This window comes from Sugiyamaella lignohabitans, chromosome B (assembly GCF_001640025.1).
Source record: "Sugiyamaella lignohabitans strain CBS 10342 chromosome B, complete sequence".
NCBI lineage: Eukaryota > Fungi > Ascomycota > Dipodascomycetes > Dipodascales > Trichomonascaceae > Sugiyamaella > Sugiyamaella lignohabitans.
This window is the reverse complement of record NC_031674.1, coordinates 449,760-465,988: the sequence shown is the minus strand read 5'-3', so window position 1 is coordinate 465,988 and position 16,229 is coordinate 449,760. Positions and strand designations below refer to the sequence as shown.

At 48.1% G+C, this 16,229-nt stretch overlaps 6 protein-coding genes across 6 annotated transcripts; 1 reads left to right on the top strand and 5 right to left on the bottom strand.

Moving 5' to 3' along the window:
* Nucleotides 1–1,132: 1,132 nt before the first annotated feature.
* On the bottom strand, nt 1,133–3,973 carry CDC25 (Ras family guanine nucleotide exchange factor CDC25; the record flags this gene model as incomplete). Its single annotated transcript, XM_018879051.1, has 1 exon — nt 1,133–3,973. The coding sequence occupies one exon, from the start codon at nt 3,971–3,973 to the stop codon at nt 1,133–1,135; it is 2,841 nt and encodes a 946-aa protein (XP_018737004.1).
* Nucleotides 3,974–4,006: 33 nt separating this feature from the next.
* On the bottom strand, nt 4,007–5,296 carry AWJ20_2121 (uncharacterized protein; the record flags this gene model as incomplete). Its single annotated transcript, XM_018879050.1, has 1 exon — nt 4,007–5,296. One exon carries the CDS (start codon nt 5,294–5,296, stop codon nt 4,007–4,009), a length of 1,290 nt encoding a protein of 429 aa, XP_018737003.1.
* A 3,806-nt stretch (nt 5,297–9,102) lies between these two features.
* DPS1 (aspartate--tRNA ligase DPS1) lies at nt 9,103–10,782 on the bottom strand (the record flags this gene model as incomplete). The annotated part of the gene is made up of 1 exon (XM_018879049.1): nt 9,103–10,782. One exon carries the CDS (start codon nt 10,780–10,782, stop codon nt 9,103–9,105), a length of 1,680 nt encoding a protein of 559 aa, XP_018737002.1.
* Nucleotides 10,783–11,121: 339 nt separating this feature from the next.
* TYW3 (Tyw3p) lies at nt 11,122–11,985 on the bottom strand (the record flags this gene model as incomplete). The annotated part of the gene is made up of 1 exon (XM_018879047.1): nt 11,122–11,985. The coding sequence occupies one exon, from the start codon at nt 11,983–11,985 to the stop codon at nt 11,122–11,124; it is 864 nt and encodes a 287-aa protein (XP_018737001.1).
* An 800-nt stretch (nt 11,986–12,785) lies between these two features.
* On the top strand, nt 12,786–13,745 carry GTR2 (Gtr2p; the record flags this gene model as incomplete). The annotated part of the gene is made up of 1 exon (XM_018879046.1): nt 12,786–13,745. The coding sequence occupies one exon, from the start codon at nt 12,786–12,788 to the stop codon at nt 13,743–13,745; it is 960 nt and encodes a 319-aa protein (XP_018737000.1).
* A 314-nt stretch (nt 13,746–14,059) lies between these two features.
* Nucleotides 14,060–15,985, bottom strand: LSC1 (succinate--CoA ligase (GDP-forming) subunit alpha; the record flags this gene model as incomplete). The annotated part of the gene is made up of 1 exon (XM_018879045.1): nt 14,060–15,985. The coding sequence occupies one exon, from the start codon at nt 15,983–15,985 to the stop codon at nt 14,060–14,062; it is 1,926 nt and encodes a 641-aa protein (XP_018736999.1).
* Nucleotides 15,986–16,229: the final 244 nt, after the last annotated feature.

Below are 16,229 nucleotides of genomic sequence, written 5' to 3'. Positions count from 1 at the left end.
GATCAGCAGGTGATACTCCCAAAGGTAATTAAGCATTGCATGAGCCACGCCGCGAGCAGATTGATAAGACAATAAAAGAACAGAAACAGAAATACGCATACAAATATCAATTCATCGTGTGCTGAGACGACACACGCACTCACAACACAACTTAGCAAATAATTTTGCACTTTCAAATTCAATACACGAGCAGGTTAAGCGGGTAACCAGGTTTATTTGACCGCAGTTTCTTGGGCCATCGGGCTGGTGGAGTTTATTGTACAGGTCAGTCAGGTGCTTACAAGTTGTTTTTACCGCACCAATGAACCTGCTCCATGTACTCACATTCCCACTGATTGTTGCGGTAGTACCGTTCTACATTGGTTATCATGGTGTGGCCAAACCAGTGCGTCAGAAATGCCGTCTTGTCACGGAACGACGGGCACGACGGAGACTTTTAGAGTCTTTACCAACCAAAACCTGGAAGGGTGATGAAGTGGCCTTTTATTTTTATAACTCCAGTGACAAGGGGTTTCTAGTCAAGAAAGTTGTCCCACCACCTCCAAATAACGAAGAGTGGTCTAGTAGTGAACGGTGCAATATCTGTTTGGAAGATTATATTCCTAGAGAGAGCAAGGTTATGACTCTACCTTGTGAACACGAATTTCATGTTGAATGTATTTCTCAGTGGATTTCGTCTCAAATGGTCAGGGGCGAACCCGCCGAATGTCCTCTTTGTAAGGGCATTATTAAGCCGCCAACGAAACGAAAGAAGCTTTGAAGTGTACTTTTAACTACTTAGAAAGCCTTTGCACCACTTTGACTACCTCCTCCACTGTAACGACCCGAAGCTTTATGCTAACCCAACTTTATGATGATCCACTATGAAACAATTTGTCGCATGACGACTTGCTCCTATTATTATTATTATTATTATTTTATTATTACTCTACTACTATTACTATTATTATCATGACTATTTATAACTATGATTCTGTTGACCACTTTCCTAGTAGGTTTTTTACTACGACCTGCTCTCTAACTACTGTGGTCAGTAGAATCGAATACGCGCATAAACTTAGTATGTTGTCAATATCATTAAATAAATATGCATTCTACGTACAAATCAATCATATACTTAATTAACAATTCATCATAATATACCGTTTTCTTCAAACAGTTTGGCGACCTTGTCAGTACCAGGCTTTTCACGAGGCTCAAAGTTCAAAGATGTGTCATATTGCTCTTCAATAGGAGGAGCCTCTTCAAAGCCTCGATCCAAAAACAGTTGAACATCGGCCAGTTCCTCAAAATTATAAGGAACGATTTGAAACTGACGGATGTTTTCAATGATAGTAGCCGTCTTCTGGCGCTTGGCGAAATTGACAATCTTGTGCTCAGTATCAAGATAGTCTGGATTACCATCTTCAACAAATGTCAAATCGGTAAGATAGACACCAAAAAATGGTACTGCAGGAGGAGGCACAAGGTTGAGCAGATCTCGGTATTCGTTGAAGTTTCTTGATGAATTCATTAGTCGGTTCATGTTTTCGAGCTTGGCTGTGTTCTTGCTGGAAACATAATCCCAAGTCTTCTTCATACGGTGGATAGTCGACGAATAAAGTGCAGATATAATTGCAGTCATCGATGAGAAGTTGTTAAGCGCTCTACAAGCTTCGGCAACATGTATAAAGTATCGAATTGTAGAAGCTCTTCTCTTTGCCTCAGAATGCCTCAAAATCGCGTATGCAACCCAGTTGGTCAAACAATTGGAGTTACGAATGAACTCACCAATCTTACGACCGCCTGAATTGGACGATTTTCCTAAACCACCACATCCACGCAACAAACACTCATGACTGGTAATAACAACTAACAGCTTGAATTCTCTCACTGATAATTGACGAGCCATCTCCACAGGATCAATCTCAGTAAGCTTAAACTTCTTCAAGTTACGAGGTAGAATAGGAGGTGGTGGTTGGGTGGTTGTGGTGACAATCATTCGCTTGAATGAAGGCTCCTTGTCGTTCATTCTTTTTTCCACAATATTGTACAAAGAAGCGCCACCAGGGAACTTTTGAGCTTTTAGTTGTTCAGCGAACTTGGACATGGACTCAAACAATGAGCTTCGTGCTTCTGAAGTAAGATCTTCACTATCGTCTTCAAACCAGTAGTTTTCCAACCAAGTTTTGAGAATATTAACCACACGAAGACGAGTTGGCCGTTGTTTCTTTTCAGCCCACAATGCAAACTCTTCAGAAGTCAACCCCTCGGGAGGCTGAATGAGGAACCGTTCTACCAATTGTTCAAACAGATTAGTCGCGTCCATAAAACTTTGGAATGTCAACAACATAGCAACGTTGAACTCGGAATTCAATCTACTATGTAGAGTCAGCTGCTCAACAAGAGCTCTTTGAGAACCTCCTCGAATAGACGAGCCCTTCTTATCATATACGATTTCATCGCCGTGTTCCAGTTGCAGGAACCATGGTCCATCTTCACGGATAGAATGAGAACCAATACTAAAGCTGTCTACAGCAGACTCTTTTCGTTTAGCGGAATATGTCGATCTAGGACTCATGGCACCATTAGAAGAATTACCTCCCGCCGTAGAAGACACAGCAACAGCAGCAGCGGCAGCAGCAGCTGCAGCGAGTTCTCTAGGAAACGAAGAAGTGCCAGTGGTATCCAAGAGTCGCGAATCAACAGCCACAATGCTTCTCAATTCTGTTGACAGGTTCTTTGCACTTTCGACTACACTAGCAAGTACAGCGTCCAATTTGAAAACCTTTTCTTTAATTTGTTGTTCATTAGTTTGCTCGTAAGTGAAATAGATTTCTTCCAGCTTTGATTTTTCAAACTTTTCTGCCAAAGCAGCGATAAAATTGCTATCACCAGCTTCATTTTGATTTCTTACCACTTCGAGTTCGGCGAGAGCGTCGTAAATGGCTTGTTTGGCCTCCAAAAAGGCAAACAATCGCGTCATTGACGAGTGTGATTCGGCAACTGATGCTCTACAGGCGTAAAACGCTGTGAGATCAATGGATTCGATTATGTTGACAATCACTTTGGAGACATTAATAAGAGCTTGCAGAGACGAACCGAGGATTTTGCGGCGATCCTGAGTAGCATCAAGGCTTTTAGTGGAGGATGCAGTATTTGACAGCTTGACAAACTGGTTGAGGATGTTCTTAACGGTCTTGATTCTCATTTCCAGTACAGAAATGACTTCTGTATCGACTGCAAGTGAAGTGTTATAAGTCTCCAGGGGCATACGAAGACGATTAGTAGGTTCTTGTGAGGTTGATGATCGAGAAGAAGCAAACTTTTGCTCCAACAGAGTCAAACTACCAGGAATCGACGAATCCTGAGGAACCAGCTGGCCAGACCTGTTGACCACGATATTAGTCCACAGACCGTCGACGAAATACTTGACATCAAACTTGCTAAGAGGAATCTCGATTTTTTCGGGCAACTTCATCTCTCCCGTCTCGTTCGCTTCAAACGAGTCATTGAGACTGTTTTCTTCCTGAATCTTGCTTCGTGTCTGGAATATCAGATCTTTGGCATAAGTAACCAGCTGCTGGATGGCACTCTTCAGTTTATCACTGTCAGCCGCCTGGTCAGGCTCTTCCAAGCTTCCCACCGACTGATGGCGTATCATGGACCCAATACTGTGAGAAATACTGATGCGACTCAACGTATTGATCATTCTCCTGAACGCCAAAGAGATTCCAGCAAACTCATTACCACTGCTTGGGAACGCGCCAGGTGGAACTCCCACATACAGCGCAATCTTCTGAATAATGCCCGCAAGGTCAGCGAAACCCATGACAAATTCGTATTCCTCGTCCGGAGAAACATGGCTCTCCAGCTTACTAGCACTCTTCTCCAGTTTAGCAATAATCTCCGGCCACGTCTCCTCGAAATCCTCGTCGCTGAACTCCTGCAAAGTCATCAAACTCGTCTCGAGACTAATCGACGTATAATCCATCGACACCGAACTATCGCCCCGCGACTTTCGTGTCTAGAGTCTCGTTAGCATGGTACAGGAGGGGCACATGCCTCCGGCGGCTGGGGCTCCGCCCCAGACCCTGGTTGCTCCTGCTTCGCAGGAGAGACTGGGCTCGTCGACGCAACGACTCGAGCGCAGCGAGAGGAGCAGCCAGGGTCTGGGGCGGAGCCCCAGCCGCCGGAGGCAGCGAGGGGGCCACAAAAAACTTACCAGGTCAGCATAGGGATCGACCGACTTTTCGAACAGGCGGTTGCCTTCGGAGATGGAGGTGGGCACACGGGGCGCCTGAATGAGGTCCTGGGGTACAGTGAGGGAGTTGGGGTATATGATCTCCTTGTCCAGGGAGTTGACGTCCACTTTTTCCCAGGGAATCTGACTGGATACGTGCAGTCTGCCGGCGTTCATGAAGATAAGTTTGCCGGAGTTGTTGATTTGTGGAAGCCAGAACGACGGGGGATAGTTGTATGTGTCGCTGGATGTGTTGACTCGTGTGTACGACTCGCAGGGGGCATTGGTGGATTTGGTGGCAGTGAACCCGTTGTCAGTGGCAGCGGCGTTGTGGGTCAGTTCTTCGGTGATGCTCGACTCGTAACTGGTGACTGAACCCTTTCGACTACCTGTGTAAATACCGCTGTTGCTGCTGAGAGTGGTGGTAAGAGGGATTCCTGTCCCCGTCATGCCTCCAATACTGTTGGAACGGGCGTAACTGGCCGAACTGCTATGAGCACTGGTGGTCGATGATGACAGGTTCGACACCCATGGGTCGTCGTCAGCAAGGGTTGCCGGTGCTAATGGGTCCATCGAATCGTTCGATGTGTGTGATGCAATTGAAGGTCGCGAGTCAAATAACAGCTGATTCTGTTGCGCTCCTGGAACCACCTGTGTATAGTTTGACGGGAACCAGCCCTGACTACCAGATGGAGTCACACCTTCCCACCAGCCAGACGGCAGTTTCGAGATGACATAGATGTTGTCGCCTTTCTTAAACGATAATGAGAATGGCTTGTCTGACTGATATGAGTACAGTGCAACTACAGTGTCGATAACTCTAACCAGTCTGTTGGAACTGCTGTTATTAGAATTATTAGAGTTATTAGAATGCTGGTCTGTATTAGAAGACACAGTTGACGACGGACTGGAGGATGACGATCTATTCAGATGCGAATGTGACGATGGAGACTGCACGAATTGAGTCGATATAGGAGGAGATTGTTGTTTCTCTCCGATCTTGAAATCGGGTTTGAAATCTGGTTTCACATCTCGTTTGAAATCCGGCCGGAAATCAAGATTGAACTTTTCCATTTTTGATGCAGTTTACAATTATTGATAATAAAAGTTTTGTTGTTATTGTTGCTCTTGTTTTCTGATGCCTGACAATACGATACTAGTCACACCTGGGTTGTGATTGTCGACAGAATTACCCCTGAACTATAGCTGAAAGCTGATTACTGTAAGCGTAGGAGGCAGATCGAAAACAAAATGAAGACAAAATGAAATCAAAAAAAGTGAACAAATTAAAAAGATAATAAACAAAAACCTGTACCAAACACTTTTTGTATCATAGACAGGCGCGCCAAAAGTCGAACTAATAGAGAATCCAGTCCCTTCAATCGGGTGCAAGAAAAAAACACAAAAAGAACCGGATGTAGAACTAGATGTAGAACTGATAGAACTGAGTTGAACGAATATAGAACTGAAGTACAAGCACAAGTAGAAGAACTAGTACCAGAAAAAGTCTAACACCAAGATCGTACAATGACTTCGAAAGAAATATCTACAATCGACGTCCGATACCAAATGTCACAGTCACTAATACCAATACCAGAACAAACCAATCGCAGGAAAAGTGTTCAAACTTCAGGAACAAGACTACCCTCTGCAACTGGGATTTGACTGATGGATACAATGGCGATGATGCCGTTGCCGTAGATAATGGTCTATGTACAGGACCCAATCAGCCGATTGCTGCTCAAGAAAGATGGCGGAAAGCGGTCAGATTTTCTTTCGTACCAATTATAGAACAAGCAATAAAATGGTCGTTCTTTTTTATTACTGCCGGTAGTGAACAGGTTGCAAATATGCTATATATTGCCAGACGTTTAGTTCAATGGCCCCAAAAAAAAAGAGGTTGATGCCGTTGCGATGAAAGACGACGATGATAATGATGGATATACGTCTGCTGGAAACAATCTCCTATAATATGATTTTGCATATAAAAAGGGCTATAATGGGGATTAATACTGTGCACCATGCAGTTGGTCAGAAGTAGAAATAAGCAGTGAGCAGCAGCAGCGGCCGCACCAACACCTGCACCCGCAGCACCTCCAGCAGCACCTCCGGCTGCTCCAGACAGCTCTAGCAGCAGCAGCAGCCCCAAGCCTGGCGCCAGTGCCAGCGTCAGCCGCTGGTGCCGGTGCTACATCTGCCTGTGGCAGGCCGGGTTGGGAGAGTTTTGGGACAGTGAGATGGGCCCCGATGGGAGGGGGGGGGTGTGCCTCCGGCGGCTGGGGCTCCGCCCCAGACCCTGGTTGCTCCTGCTTCGCAGGAGACTGCTGGGACCGCCCACGTACAATGTCTGTGCTTACTCGTGCTTCTGCGCCTGCTTCCATGACGGACGAACTGAGACGTATCTGGCTACCGGTTCAGGGCCAGCAACTGTACGGGTGGGCCTACGTGCGTACGTTGGGTTTTTTTCTTCAGCCAGCCCACTGGCACGCAGCTTGTTAAGGCGGGACTTGCCGGACATAGTGGACATAAAGGAGCTCCCTCCGGCGTTTAAAACAGTGACCCCTTACATGTGGGCCATCTCACAGCTCACAGATCTGAGCTAGCAAGCCAGTTGGCTTGGCTACCAGTCGGATTTTTTTGGCTCGTTGGCTGAACCTCCTGTCCCTGATTCCAGTGCCTGTTAAGGGCTAAAGGGCTAAGAAGGGATGATGGGCCTGGGTGCTGTGACGTCTCATGCCAGATCGGATCTCCCTGCGGGGAGGTAGCGAACAAGCGATGCTACCCGTGTTTTTATGCCATTTCCGGCCACACCAGGGCTCAAATACGACCCCATCGGTATCTGACCGTGTCGGGCGGCGTACACTAGGAGAAAGGCCAGGGCACAGGGCACAGGGCTGCCTCTGTCTACTGGCTAGGGAGCAGCCTGATAACCACAGGCCTTTCTATTGAATGAGAGGCATGTGGTGGTGCAGCAGCAGCAGCAGCAGCAGGAGGGCAGCAGCAGCACCGGCAGCAGCAGCTGGCCCAACAGAACCAGTTGTAGGAGCAACAGAAGCACGGCCACAGCACCCACGCCGCGAGCCCTCACAAAACCTGCACACCTGCCCACCAACCCCCTTACAGCCCAACCTCCCCAAGCCCGAGCGAAGCGAGCCACGGGGTCTGGGGCAGAGCCCCAGCCGCCGGAGGCAGCACCCCACCCCGAACCATTCCGGTCCCAGCACCCCAAGCGGTAGCAGCAGGTGTCAAACAGGCAGCGATCTGTGAAAATAAAATAAAAATAAAATGAAAAAGAAGAAAAAAAAGATGACTTGCCTGATGCTGCTGCTTGCTGCTGCTTGCTGGTGTAGGGTGCATTTATGAAACAAAAAAATATACTGGGCACAGATTCCTGGAAGTAGCAGGAAGTACGGCCTATCGTTGATGCCAGCTGATAACCCTAAGAAAAACCACGCGTACGAATCGGTAGGCTCGCCGATGGGTCTGTAGAATTCACGTACGTACCCAAAGCAGCACCGCCAAAAAGAAAGTTATAATGAGGAAGATCCTAACTTTTGGCGTTAATTTGGGGGAGGGGGGTTATTTTATGATCTCAAGGGTTGATCTGTGCAGGGATGGTCCTGGCGATCTCGTAAGATCTTTTTGGGGGTGTTGTGTTAATAGGGCATTGTTAGAGGGTGATTGATGTAATGAGTTGGTGTTGGGAGAAGATCGGAGTGTAATTATGTGGCCATAGACCGTGTGGATTGGCATGTCTGTCTCAATTAGCATCTGGCAGGAAGGATTAGGAGCGTGTAGCAGCAGAAGGAGCAGCAGAAGCAACAGAAGCAGAAGGAGCAGGTGAGAGCAGCAGCAAGAGATGTATGTTCAAGTGCACATTTACTTTAATTGCTCGCTTAAAATGTCAGTATAGGCTGATCTGAGCTGATCAGATCCCAACTGCAGACACTGCTTTTGCTTAAACACGTCAAAATCAAGTCTTAATTAAGCGACTAATCCAGAGAGATCGCTTGCTGTATGACTGGCATGCCGGTTAGATAGGATAATAAGAGCATATATTAAAATTGGCAATTGGCCAGGCCCAGCTTGATGATTCAGTTATCGTAGATTCTGTTGATTTGTTGAGATACAACGAGAAGTGCTCTGACGACCGAGGAAGATGATATGTGTCTTCAGTGAATTTTATAATTTAATTGATGCACCGTCTGTCCTGATAGGTTGCTGACAACATTCATCTGCCAGAAAATTTCAGCAGGGCTTTTTGTTGAACTTTTGGAGCCCCATTATCATTACCACAACTCATCTTAATCTCGTTTGAAATAAAGATTATAAGATTATACCTAATTATGGGATGTTCCCCGTCTTCTTCAGTTTATTTAACTATGAAGTATATCATGTATGATGCCTGTAGTAATTTGTCGAGGAATGCTCATAGCATCGTTGATGAATAATGGTTGAACTCTTTCTCAATCAGTTAGCCCATGTTTAATTTCTTGAAGCAAAGCTTCTCCCATGAGATTGAAGTTTGATAAAGATTCATAAGATGATTGTTCAGCGTGAATACTGCCAGAATGCTGCTTCTGAAATAAACCACATAATTGAAAGCCAATTGCGACCTGTCATAGTTTGAAATTTATGCCTCCGATAAGCTTCAAGATGACCATCAGTTTGCAGGCAGTCAAATCTGTGACCCTCGGCCAACAAGCTAATACGTAATAAATAAGTCGTAAGACGATATATAATTTTATAATTTCTACTCGCTATCTTCTACAGCAGATTAAGAAAGATATATTTGTTTATCGCATGTCAAAGGCTCAGGGCTGCACCCCCCCAACCTCGACCAAAGCACAAAACAATGGTTCATTAAAAGCTTATTAGATCTATGGTCTTACACGCTTAGGATCACGAGGGAAGAGCGATGCACGACGGATGTTCTTAAGGTCGAGGAAGAACATGACCACACGCTCCAAACCGATACCACCACCGGCGTGAGGTGGAGCACCGTAAGAAAAGGCGTCAACGTAATCCTTGACAGTGTTAGAGTCGACCTCATGGGCGGCCATACGGGTCTTAAGGAAGTTGGCGTCGTGAATACGTTGAGCTCCCGACAAAATTTCTTCACCTCTCATGAAAAAGTCATACGAGTTGGAGTAGTTGGAATCAGCAGCATCAGGCATGGTGTAGAATGGTCGGACAGCCAATGGGAACTTGTCAAGGATATAGAAATCAGTGTCGTACTTCTCACGCACAATCTTACCAAGAAGCTTCTCGTGTTCGGTAGACAAGTCTTCGAGATCAGGAACGTCAACACCACCGACCTCACGCAAAAGCTGAATACCTTCTTTAAAGTGAAGACGGACCATCTTGCCGTCCTTGGGCAGCTTGAATTCTTCAACAGGGTATTGCTTACGAACAAGAGCGATTTCCTTGGCATAACGATTCTTGAGTTCGGTGAAAATGAACATAAACATCTCTACCAACACATCAATGACCTCATCATAGTGCTCCTCAAAAGCCATTTCCAAATCAAGACCCACAAATTCAGTCATATGACGGTGGGTATTGGAGTTTTCAGCTCTAAACACAGGAGCAATCTCAAACACCTTTTCGAAATCAGCGGCAATCAACATTTGCTTGTATAATTGAGGGGATTGAGCAAGGAAAGCTTCTCCTTTAAAGTAATTGACCTTAAAAACATTAGCACCACCCTCAGAAGCAGCAGGAATGATCTTGGGGGTGTGGATCTCTACGAATCCCTTCTTTATCAGGAATTCACGGAACAATTCACACACACCAGACGAGATTTTGAAAATAGCTTGGTTGGTAGCGGTTCTCAAGTCAATAACACGGGCATCCAAACGGGTGTCGAGGTTAACATAGGGCAAACCGACCTCCTTGGCCTCAGCCTCTGATCTGCTAGCATCCTCAATCAAAATAGGCAATTGAGCAGGAGTTTCAGCAATGGTGAAAATCTTAGTGATTTTGATCTCAGCGTCCTTAACAGTGGCCGAACTGATTTCCTCGGGAGATGCCTCGACCTTACCATAAACAACGACAATTGACTCAAGGTTGATGGATCCAGCCCACTTGACCATTTGTTTGGAGATCGTGTCCGAATCAACTACCAACAGAGCCTGAATAACAGCATCCTGTTGACGTAGCGACATAAAACACATCTTACTACTCTGCATACGAGAATTGTGTACTCTGGCTCTGAAAATAACCTCTTTACCAGCCCATGACTTATCAATGTTGCTGATCTGGACTCTCTGTTCACCAGTCTTTTCACCCGACTGGTTCAAAGGCTGTTTACCATAAAACTCCTTCGAGTAATCAACTTCACTGGCTTCACGAGCAGCCTTTTCAGCGGCCAATCGCTCAGCAATCTGTCTCTTCTTCTCCTCCTTAGCTCTCTCCTTCTCGAGCTTCTTCAAAGCACTCTTGCTCAAAGGCTTGCCATCAGCGCCCAAAACAACCTCACCAGCAGGAGCACCAGCGGCAGCGGCAGAACCTTCCTCAATCTTCAACTCTTCAGTTTTCTTAACAATTTCCTCCGACATATTTTCTCGACTCAAAATATCAGGTGGTGTCTCTAATGACTCTCTCACGAGATCTACCTCTCATCCTTTTAGGTTTTTCACTGACATCACCTGGGGCTAGGGCTCTAGCACGGCTGACATCCAGGGTCTGAGGGGTCTGCCTCCGGCGGCTGGGGCTCCGCCCCAGACCCTGGTTGCTCCTGCTTCGCAGGAGAGGTCCGGCACCCGTCGGTGAAACGACTCGAGCGGAGCGAGAGGAGCAACCAGGGTCTGGGGCGGAGCCCCAGCCGCCGGAGGCAGACTCCCACCCCCTGCAGATGCAGGGTGACCCCGGTTATGCAGTTCAGGGGTAGATTAATGCTACAAAGGGGCTTCAGGGGTAATTTGGCGGGTTTGGGCCTGGATGAGGAGCCCTTCGCGGTGTTTGCGTTCGCGACGCTGTTCTTTTGTTTCTTTGGCGGTTTGTGGTTTATTGGCGGCTGTTTGTTGGGCCTGGATCATGCTGGCGACGGTCCGATGGAGCTGGTTGATTTTGGCGGTGTTTTTGTTGAACAGGTCGAGTGAGATGGTTTGTAGATGGTCAATGTATTGACGGGGTACTAACGGAGTTGTAGTGCCGTCGTTGTTGAGATATGCTATTGGAACGTCGAGTCGCAGTGAAATACGAATGCCCACGAGATCGTTGGACCCGATCCCGCTTTCTCGAAACCCGCAGCTCATGGCCGCTGTGTACAGAGCAGAGGCACTGGCGCGGTCCCGGCATTTCACATGGAGAATCATCGCTTCGAATTTATATAGCACGTATCTCTGACCATCGTATTTCGCCGGTTCACCATTACCTATACTGGAAACCCCAGCACTGACATCAGATTCTGATACATGTTCGCGGTGGTCGGTTACCAAAGACCACCAGTCAGTTGATTTCAGTTCCTCTGGATCATGAGTGATAAACAGCCATTTCCCGCCATCGCCCTTCCCACCGAGTTCAGATGCTGTTTTCATCCCCTCGAGAAACACACTGACTCTGCCCGAGCACGACGACGTCGTCACATAGTCGCTGTGGCTATTAATGACATCTATCAACGGCAGCAGCAGCACGTCCAGCGTGCCTTTCGGCGAAGCGTCAGGATGAGTCTCATCGGTCGACTCGATCTGGCTCAAAATAGCCCTCTTTTTCTGATCAAACGGGTTCTGGCTCATCTCCTCACTGTCGCTCTCTCTCATAAGAGAAGCATCACAGATTTTTTCATGATCTCCACATGCAGGGACCCCCCTACCGAGCCGTGCTTCAGGGGGGGTTCTGCCTCCGGCGGCTGGGGCTCCGCCCCAGACCCTGGTTGCTCCTCTCGCTCCGCTCGAGTCGTTTCCCCGAGGGGGCTCCGTGAAATCTCCTGCGAAGCAGGAGCTACCAGGGTCTGGGGCGGAGCCCCAGCCGCCGGAGGCAGTCCCGGTAGCCGCGGAAGCGCGTTTGACCCGTGAAGTGAAGTGATAGTCGAACAAGAGCTGGAGATAGCGACTGACCCGCGAGAGTGAGAATCTGAGTCAATTGGCGTTGAATATCAGAGTGGAATTGGCCAGATCAGTGACCGGCAGCCATTTATTTCCCGGACCTCAGTTGCTAGCCGGAATCGAGCTGTTTTCAGCTCCGACAAAAGACCAAAACTCACGATCGATAGGGGGCTGCAATGGACTTCCACAACATGGAAACGTCGCTGGTAGCGACGGCACACGATCTGCCGATGATTCTGCTCATGGGTCTGCGACGGTAGGTGTTCTTCTTCCGAGAACTTTTCAGAACTCGATGGGTGGGCCGTGCCTCCGGCGGCTGGGGCTCCGCCCCAGACCCTGGTTGCTTCGCAGGAGAGACTGGACTCGTCGACGCAACGACTCGAGCGAAGCGAGAGGAGCAGCCAGGGTCTGGGGCGGAGCCCCAGCCGCCGGAGGCATGCCCCCACCAGAAACAGGTTACTAACCAACGGACTAGGGGCGGCAAGAGCTCGATTTGCGAGGTCGTTTTTCACAACATGCAACCACTGGAAACTTTATATATTGAGAGTACTGCGAAGCCGACGTATGAGAGGTTTGATTCGTTGGTGAATTTCGCGGTCCAGGAACTGCCGGGACAATTGGATATGTTTGAGCCCAGTTACGACTCGGAACGGATCTTTGCTCAGGTAGGGTCGCTGATTTATGTTATTGACAGTCAGGACGAATATTTATATGCATTACAAAATCTCCAGCAAATTATCGAGTACGCTTTCAAAATCAATCCAGCCATTAATTTCGAGGTGCTTATTCATAAAGTGGACGGACTGAGTGACGACTTCCGGCTCGACACCCAGCGTGATATCATGCAGCGAGTGACGGACGAGCTGGTCGATGCGAATTTAGAAGGAGTCAATATCGCGTTTCATCTTACCAGTATCTTCGATCATTCTATCTACGAAGCGTTTTCACGTATCATTCAAAAACTGGTTCCTGAGCTGCCTGTTCTTGAGAACCTGCTGGATATCCTGTGTCAGCATTCAGGCATTGAAAAGGCGTTCCTTTTCGACGTCAATTCCAAGATATACCTAGCGACTGACTCTTCACCTGTAGACGTTGAAACATACCAAGTCTGTTCCGACTTTATCGATGTCGCTGTGGACCTCGACCTGCTATATAAACCGTCATACACCCAACAACAACAACAACCACAGACCCAACAGACCCCCGAGTCCAACAACAGTCCTGGACTTGCAGCCGTCACTAACGGCTCTGGTCCATCACAAACCCCAGAAGGACCCGGTCTCAAATGCACCTCCAAACTACACAACGGCATGGTTCTTTACCTGTCTCAAATGATCCGAGGACTGGCACTGGTCGGCATGATCCGCAGCGAAGGGGTCCAAAAAATGACCCTCGTCGACTACAACGTCGAGATCTTCCGCCAGGGACTCACCCGAGTGTACGCCGAAGACCCTCTCCACCCCCATCCCGCATAATCCACCCTGTAATCTGTAATATAACCGAGCCACTTCGTGGGGGGACGCTGCCTCCGGCGGCTGGGGCTCCGCCCCAGACCCTGGTTGCTCCTGCTTCGCAGGAGATGGCCGGGACTTGTCGGGGAAACGACTCGAGCGAAGCGAGAGGAGCAGCCAGGGCGGAGCCCCAGCTGCCAGAGGCAGTCCCCCCTGGAGGTGTAAAGTAGCGAAACTCCTGCGAAGCAGGAGCAACCAGGGTCTGGGGCGGAGCCCCAGCCGCCGGAGGCATGTCACCAGATCGATAGCAAGACAGGATTAGTGTATTAAAAAGGAGTTTACTTGGACTTGGCCTTGGAAACGCCCTTGGCGTCGACCTCGACACGCTTGTTGGCGGAGCTGACGGCGTCTTGGCCGACGAGGTAGGTAATGTCGTCCCAGGGGTGTCTGTAGAGACCGGTCTTGAGTCTCTTTTGGTCGAGGTGGTGGGCAATGAGACCGATGGAACGGCCCAGCACGAAGAGACCGTTAAGAACGCCGTTCTTGAGGTACTCGTCGACCTCCTCGGGGGTGAAAGCACCAGATGATCTCATGAGATCAATGAAAGAAACGGCAATGGCACCGTCAACGTTGAGAATAAGGTTGTCCTTCTTCGAGGTAGTGACCTCCTCAACAGCTAGAGCATAGTCGAGAAGAGTGGTCGAGGGGAAGTTCTTCTTGACAAAGTCCTTGACAAGCTCGACACGGAAATCCGGGTTATTACGAGACTTGACTTTGTGGCCGATACCGGGAATAAGCTTGTTCTGCTTACGCATGGTATCGACGAATTGACGGGGCGACAGACCCTTGTCAAAGGCATTAGTGAACTCGGTAGCGGCACCGTCAAGAGCACCTCCGAATCGTGTACCAATAGTCAACAAACCAGAAACAAGCGATGAAATCAAGTCCTTACCGGCTCTGGTGGTGATAATGGTGTTCATGGCTCCAGACACAGCAGGACCGTGGTCTGCGGTCAACATAAGAACCATCTCAAGGAACTTAGAAGCATAGGCAGGCAGACGACGTCTGAACCACAGAAGAGACATGACTCCTCCAATACCAATATCGTCCTTGAAAACGTCGGAAATAGGGATACCAGCATACAAAAGCTCTTGACCACGATCATCAGAAATGGTCGAGATGAAAGCAGCAGGCTTTCTGATAAGTCCCAATTCTTGGGCCCAAGAGTAGTCAATAGGGATCTTGGGCACCTCGGGCTCGGGTTGAGGAACAATAACTCCCTTCTTGACCAAAGTCTCATAAACTTGAGCCAAGGTCTCGGGGAAATCCTCAAAAGTGTCAGGAACATGGAATCCTGCAGCCTTCATAGCAGCGTTCTTAGCAGTGGCAGTCTCCAAATCAGAGTTGGCCATAGAACCAGCATGGCCGAATTGAACCTCAGTCTTGAACATAGAAGCACAAGTACCAATGGCCCAAGCCACAATAGGCTTAGTGATCTTACCGGACTTGACGGCCTCGATAACACGGTACTCCTCAACACCACCGACTTCTCCCAAAAGAGCGATAATTTTACAGTTGGGGTCAGCTTGGTAACGGAGAATGTGGTCAATGAAGGTGGTACCGGGGTATCTATCACCACCAATAGCAACACCCTCGTAGACACCGTTGGTAGTCTGAGCAATGATGTTGTTAAGTTCGTTGGACATACCACCGGACTTGGAAACATAAGCGACCGAACCGGGTCTGTACAACTTGGAAGCAACAATGTTGTCCATCATACCACCAGTGTTACCGATCTTGAAACAACCGGGCTTGATACCACCGACAGTAGCAGGGCCAATAATAGTGACTCCCTTCTTTTGAGCCTTGTACAAGATTTCTCTGGCTCTTCTCTCAGGAACACCTTCAGCAATGATGGCAATGGTTCTGAATTGAGGGTACTCGAGCAATTCCATGGTAGACGAGTAAACAGAACGAGAAGACGCGAAGTTGACAACAACATCGACCTCGGGGTGCTTAGCAGCAGCCTTCTCGACTTGTTGGTAAACTGGCAACAAAGTCTCCTTAGTACCCCAGTACATTTTAGTCACGAATTGACCACCAAAGGGGTAGATAACACCAGCAACAGAGGGAACATCTCTCTTACAGATGAAATCAAAGTCAAGCATACCTTGACAAGCTCTAGGTTGAAGACCGTACACAAAAGCACGAGTCTTGTTAGAGAACAGCTCATAAGCAGGAGGGGCAGTACCGTTAAGAGACATTATTGATGATTGGAAAAAAAACCAATTTGAATTGTATCAACAATTGACTTTTCTAATAAATCCACTTGGATGTATGTAAAACAAAAAAAAAGGAACGTGAAAAATCCCGGCTGATCAACCTGTTATATACCATCTGCAACCCGGGCTCTGAGGGGTTGTTGATGCCCCTCCTCGACACCGGACTATTATGACAGATTTGTGGGTGCCCCTCGGTGGGCTGTGTGCAGCCGCGCTGGCAGTTGGG